Source organism: Procambarus clarkii, chromosome 57, assembly GCF_040958095.1.
Source record: "Procambarus clarkii isolate CNS0578487 chromosome 57, FALCON_Pclarkii_2.0, whole genome shotgun sequence".
Lineage (NCBI taxonomy): Eukaryota > Metazoa > Arthropoda > Malacostraca > Decapoda > Cambaridae > Procambarus > Procambarus clarkii.
This window is the reverse complement of record NC_091206.1, coordinates 15,470,529-15,477,514: the sequence shown is the minus strand read 5'-3', so window position 1 is coordinate 15,477,514 and position 6,986 is coordinate 15,470,529. Positions and strand designations below refer to the sequence as shown.

Sequence of the window (6,986 nt, the reverse complement as noted above, 5' to 3'; positions counted from 1 at the left end):
CTGAAAAATAGCAGCATTCACTACACAGTTCAGCACCCCTGTGTCCCCCCCCCCTCGTCACCCCTCTCACACACTCTCTCTCACTTTCACTTATCCACTCGAAGGTCTTCATGTTCCTTCTCTTCCTGTATCATTTTCAATGTATTTTTTTCTCTCTTTTTATAAGTATTTGTTAGTTTTATCCGTTCCTCATCTTCTTCCATAATTTAAACAATCTCACTTGTAATTAATCTCGCGTTTGGTCCTAAGTGCTTCATTGGATCCTCCTTGTGTCCCTGTAGTCCACTTAGGACCACATTACATATACACAGGATTACATGTAACATGTGCTTACAATCATTTTAGGATAATCTATGAATAAAAGTTTGATTTCGTAACTTTCAAATTTCGCCTTGAGTTTCGCATCATCATAGTTAACTCTCCTTTTTATCCAGGAGTTCAATATTCAGTCACAACAAGTAAAGTTAGAACTATGATGTCAAAAAAAAAAAAAAAAATTGAACACCAGAAAAGTTTCTCAGTATTTTAATATCAAATTTCAACACGTGTGTCCAATGTTATTCAAACATATATAATCAAGAATATGAAATAACACCAAGAGAAATGCTGCATTGTGCAGGCGATGAGTCACAATAACGTGGCTGAAGTATGTTGACCAGACCACACACACTAGAAGGTGAAGGGACGACGACGTTTCGGTCCGTCCTGGACCATTCTCAAGTCGGTTCTTGAGAATGGTACAAGACGGACCGAAACGTCGTCGTTCCTTCACCTTCTAGTGTGTGGTCTGGTCAAAAATGCTACACTGTCATTAATACTATGACTGGTCAAACCTAGGGCCACACCTTGGCTCTTAGAAGCTACACCTAGGGGCCACACCTTGGGTCTTAGAAGCTACACCTAGGGCCACACCTTGGCTCTTAGAAGCTACACCTAGGGGCCACACCTTGGCTCTTAGAAGCCACATCTAGGGCCACACCTTGGCTCTTAGAAGCTACACCTAGGGGCCACACCTTGGGTCTTAGAAGCTACATCTAGGGCCACACCTTGGCTCTTAGAAGCTACACCTAGGGGCCACACCTTGGCTCTTAGAAGCCACATCTAGGGCCACATCTAGACCACACCCACACCTCTTTGCTGTCAGGTAACTCTTGGCTGTCAGGTAACTCTTGGCTGTCAGGGAACTCTTGGCTGTCAGGGACACAGCCCTGCACTACGACACTTCAGGGTCCTCCAGGTCCCATTGGATGACTTTCCTTAGAGTGCAACCCCCCCCCCCCCCCCCTCCCCACAACAATTGTCCAGCTCCGGGTATCTATTTGCTGCTAGGTAAACAGCGGCATCAGGTAAAAGAAAACGTGCCCAATTGTCTAACCAGGAATCGAACCCGCGACGCTCCCCCCCCACCAGTTGTGATCTGACAACGTAGACCCCTGCGCTATAGGATACTCTTCAACTCATCACCCGACTCATTACTCATCACTTAATTCCCTACAGAATGAGTTCAGTGATGAATGAGTCCAGTCTTATCAGATTTTCTTCAGCTCAACAAGGGCAGAAATAAGTTCCTATGTAATGACCTAATTGTACTCAACTAATTGTGCTTGCCCGGGGGTTGAGCTTCGGTTCTTTGGTCCCGGCTCTCAGCTGTCAAAGTGTTTTATTGTATCTATAAAACAAAATCGTATTGTTTAAAATCGTATTGCGAATTGTATAAAATCCTGGTTTGTCTCGGAGAGGCTGCAGGATCCAAGTAAGGTCAGTAGAACTTCTGGTTGTAATTCATTTAACCATATCGTAGCTCAGTCGAGTAAGGCAGCGTCTGGGGATGCTCTCGGACGTAGGTTCGAATCCTCGTCACGGCCCTTGTGGATTTGTTTACAAAATCGTATTGTTTCGTCAATAATTCATCACTCCTCGGCCCTTATACTCAAATTGTGTCAATATTGACCTATACCCAGTGTCCCTTAATACCACACAAACCACTGCCATCAAGTATCAATAATGCCACTTTATGGTGACCAAATAATATTCACTGGTCTTCATCATCACTTCAAAATACTCTATAACAACAAAAAAGTCACCAATTCCCTTCTCGCCTCTCACCGTGACTCTCAGCCACCTGCCTGTTAGGTACTCCAGTTAAGGCCAGGGCAAGTCCGCTTACTCCAGCCTATATTTATATATATTTTTTGGTGGCCGTAGTCCTTTATGTACAGATGTATGAACCCATCTTTGTCCACGCTGACGTAGTGTCATTTTAGTGTCGTCAAACTCGAGTCGGTGTGTTGCGGCCAGTTTTATTTCCCTTGTGCCATGATGGTTGTGCAGTCTTAGTCATATTCAATGTAAAACACACCAAACTCCCAACCCCCAGAGGAAGTGGTGAGAAGTTGTTATTTAATGAGAGTAACTTGAGTTGTTAGAGATTGGTTGTTAAGACAATGTAGGAGACTAACATAGATATTAAGGAGAAGTGTAAAACATGAGAGAGAGAGAGAGAGAGAGAGAGAGAGAGAGAGAGAGAGAGAGAGAGAGAGAGAGAGAGAGAGACAGAGACAGAGACAGAGAGACAGAGAGACAGAGAGACAGAGAGAGAGACAGAGAGAGAGATAAAGGAGGAAAAGAAAGAAGGAGAATACAAACGTTTATCACAAGGAAAACCAGAAAGACAAAGACTAGCAGTTGAAAAAATACACAACAAAAAAAATAACCCAAGAAAACAAAAAACAAAAAAAAAAACGTTCACACGCAAATGGAAAATGGAGGAAGGAGAGAAGCACTAGACATACACAATGGGATTCAATTACACAACATTCTATGGAAAAAGTAGCAGAAAAAAAACATTGACACACAGAGATGGAGAGAAAAATGAAACATATTTACAGAAATCAACCTGCAACAGATACATAGAAAGACACACAGAGAGAGAGAGAGAGAGAGAGAGAGAGAGAGAGAGAGAGAGAGAGAGAGAGAGAGAGAGAGAGAGAGAGAGAGAGAGAGAGAGAGAGATACATAGAGCCAGAGATGGGGGGAAGGAGGAATGGGTGTAAGGAAACAGAGAAAGAGGGATGAAAAAGTAGAGCATCCTGGTAGGGGAGGAGGAGAGAGAGGGGTGTATGTGTGTGTGTGCGGGAGAAGTTGCCTTGACAACGCCTCGCCCGGACACTACTCCACAATTTACTGTCCCGGACGAGAATCCTCCGAGGTGAGTATAACTTGCCCTCTTAAGCTGTTCCGAAGGACTCTACATGAACCGGTTCAGACGCTGTGTTTACAAATTCATACACCAGCACACACATACAGAGGTTGAGAGGCGGGACCAAAGAGCCAGAGCTCAACCCCTGCAAGCACAACTAGGTGAGTACACACACACACACACACACACACGTGCCTCACAAATGTATGTGGGAATAAGTTTCTCAAATATCCGACAAATTGCTTCAGATTTTCAGGCACTCAACATCTCGCGCTCAATATGTATCTTTTTCACACGAGAGCTTCGCGCTGAAAGACGAGATGTAATTCATATTCATTTAGACAAAAGACATAAGTCGAGTGTTTAATTCAAACCGGACAAGATAATACTGTGAGGCAAACTGGCGGATATTTTAATAAAAATACATGTTGGGAGGGAGATTGCGAAAGATAAATCAAATGATTTTGCAATTTTGTCCTTGCATCTGGGAGTCTGGGGTCTGTAAGTCTGGGGTCTGTAAGTCTGGGGTCTTGGGGTCTGGGGTCTGGGGTCTGGGGTCTGTGGGTCTGGGGTCCGGGGCTCTGGGGTCTGTAAGTCTGGGGTCTGCAGATCTGTGGGTCCGGGGTTATGGGGTCTGTAAGTCTGGGGTCTGTGGGTCATGGGGTCTTGGGGTCTGGGGTCTCTGTAGTCTGTAATTCGTTGACTTTGTGAATCTGAACGTCTGTGAGTCTGGTAGCCTTAGAGTCTGTAAATCCGTGAGTTTGTGAGTATATGAGTCTGTGAGTCTTTGCCTCATAGCCGGTCGGCCGAGCGGACAGCACACTGGACTTGTGATCCTGTGGTCCTGGGTTCGATCCCAGGCGCCGGCGAGAAACAATGGGCAGAGTTTCTTTCACCCTATGCCCCTGTTACCTAGCAGTAAAATAGGTACCTGGGTGTTAGTCAGCTGTCACGGGCTGCTTCCTGGGGGTGGAGGCCTGGTCGAGGACCGGGCCGCGGGGACACTAAAGCCCCGAAATCATCTCAAGATAACCTCAAGATAGCCTATGAACAAATATAAATAAATTACTTTACGATAACATTTGTAGGTGCTGAGTAAATAATGTAGAGTAGTATGAAAACCTGAAGAGAAAGTTTACTTGAGAGGTAAACTCAGCTATACTTCCTCAGAGTATATCGGTAAACTGTAGAATGTGGCTAAAGTTCACAAAAAAATATGTCCATGGACCCCTTACGTCTCGCTGGAGGTGCGTTTACTTGAGAGGTAAACTCAGCTATACTTCCTCAGAGTATATCGGTAAACTGTAGAATGTGGCTAAAGTTCACAAAAAAATATGTCCATGGACCCCTTACGTCTCGCTGGAGGTGCGTTCACATTTGATCAACGACGTTGCGTTCACATTCGATCAACGACGTAAGTTGCATCGGGTTAATCAAGCTTTGAGACTGATGTGGTTGTTATAGAGAGTTCGATCATTGTCGTGATCCTACGCAATTGTAATTTTCAATGCTAAAACTCCCCTTTTTTCTCCTTCCTCTCCCTACATTAGAGTTTATTATTGACATTTGATGATGTAAACACGATCTCAACAACGTCACTTGACCCCCAAGATGAAGCTTGCAACATGATACATGCAACGGGTTGATTGAGTTGCATGAAAATCTTCTTTGGTTGTGCTTCAAACCAGGACAGCTGCGCGAAAGCCTCCCTGTCGAGGACCGGGCCCCGGGGACGCTGAGCCCCGAAATCGTTGCAAGGTATTACCTACCGACCAGGTAGGGAGCCTGTGAGCTCCCCTTCTGGCTACATACAGCCACCAGAATGCAAAATAATGCAGGTCAGCGTTCAATCCCCGACCGTCCACAAGTGGTTGGACATCATTCTTTCCTCCTGTCCTATCCCAAATCCTTATCCTGATCCCTTCAAAGTGCTATATTGTCGTAATGGCTTGGTGCTTTCCCCCCCCCCCCTGATAGTTCCTTCCTTCCTTCCCTCGCCACAATAAACAATTCACGCAATTCTACCTCCCACACACCCAGTTAATGGAGGACACTCGACCTTCTCCAGGGAGGTCAATAACAAAACTCACTCCAGGCTTTGTAGTCGACGGCAACAGGATCCCAATCTCAAATCCATCTCTAATCTGTTGCAGCATCAAATCTCGCAAATTCCCCCACCTCATCCGAATCCGAGATCTCAGGCTCTGTAATCCGAGTATTCTAAGCACTTACATCCTCTCAAATCCCCTTACTCCCCCGTTGCGGAACTCCCGAAGAAGCAAGGCCCTGCTCGCAAGGTGTGTCTGGTGGAGGGATCAAGGCCTCTCAGTGTCTGGATGAGGGAGATGTCTGACGAACGTGGTTAAATCGCTAGTCTTTGTTAAGTTAAAAGAGCTGGGTGAATTAAGAGATTTGAGACGTGTGGGGAGAGAGAGAGAGAGAGAGAGAGAGAGAGAGAGAGAGAGAGAGAGAGAGAGAGAGAGAGAGAGAGAGAGAGAGAGAGAGAGAGAGAGAGAGACAGAAAAAGAGAGAGAAGAGGACAACAAAAAATTTACCAGGTCTTGTATTCACAAGTTGCTGACAATGGAAAGAACTGATATCTGACGAAGATAACAGTTCGAATATCTGAGTAAGCAAGTGAGAGAGAGAGAGAGAGAGAGAGAGAGAGAGAGAGAGAGAGAGAGAGAGAGAGAGAGAGAGAGAGAGAGAGAGAGAGAGAGAGAGAGAGAGAGAGAGAGACAGTGAGAGAGAGAGAGAGAGAGAGAGTGAGAGGCCCCTGGTGACTTAATATAGTGCCAAAAGCATTTAACAAGGGTCAGCCCTCCACTTCCTACCCCCCTTTACAAGGTCTTGTGAAAAATTACCATCAAAGAGATAGTTACATCAATTACAATTTTTTTTGTTCAGTATGAGCTCTCTCGTCTGGCTAGTGTGTACAAGTCTCCCTCTTTTAGCTTTTCAGTGTGTTGTTGGGTTTTATAATATGGTCATTTGTGTTATATTGGTATACTTTATATATCCCCTTTCTCTCCTAGTTTCCCCCTATCTCACCTCTCTTCGTCTATCTCCTCTCTCTCCCTCCCTCTCACCCCTCTCTTACCTCTCCCATTCCACCTCTCTCCCACTCTCTCACCCTCTCTATCTCTCACTCCTGAGTCTCTCACTTCTGCTCTTTCTCTCCTTATTTATTTCAACCACGTGGAGAAAATGTTCTCCACCTGATGATGACTGATTGGTGAAGATTAAGCCACCCAAAAGGTGGCACGGGCATGAATAGCCCGTAAGTGGTACAATTTTTTGTTCAGTAATTCTTTTCAGTGTTCTGAAGTCGCACTCCACCTGAAGTCTCTTCACACTTTTCCTTCAACTGTAGCAGCAGGTCGAGCAAGAGAACCACCTCACCCATGTCTCCTCTCTCCTCATACACGTGTGTGTGTGTGTGTGTGTGTGTGTGTGTGTGTGTGTGTGTGTGTGTGTGTGTGTGTGTGTGTGTGTGTGTGTGTGTGTGTGTGTGTGTGTGTGTGTCCAGCCCGCTGTGTATAGTACTCTCTCTCTCTCTCAGGAGGCGAGATCGAGCATGAACACCGTAGTGCTGAGGAACGTCTCCCTCGACACGGCTGGCAAGTACAAGTGTGAGGTGGTGGCCGACTTCACCTTCGAGAAGGACTTCCAACTCAAGGACATGGATGTTATAGGTGAGTTTGGCTGCTGTTGTTAGGGGTGGGGGGGGGAAGGTGGAGGGTTGCGTAAGGGAGAAAGGGGCCAGAAGAGAGTCAGTTTCACCCGG

General features: G+C 45.7%; 1 protein-coding gene across 1 annotated transcript in view; it reads left to right on the top strand.

Annotated features, from left to right (window-relative positions):
* LOC123744944 (uncharacterized) overlaps positions 1–6,986 on the top strand; it is a 231,224-nt gene that overhangs the window by 180,844 nt on the left and 43,394 nt on the right. The window contains exon 4 of the mRNA XM_069306325.1: positions 6,762–6,894. Coding sequence (XP_069162426.1) covers positions 6,762–6,894 — 133 coding nt within the window. The remainder of the gene's footprint in view (positions 1–6,761; positions 6,895–6,986) is intronic.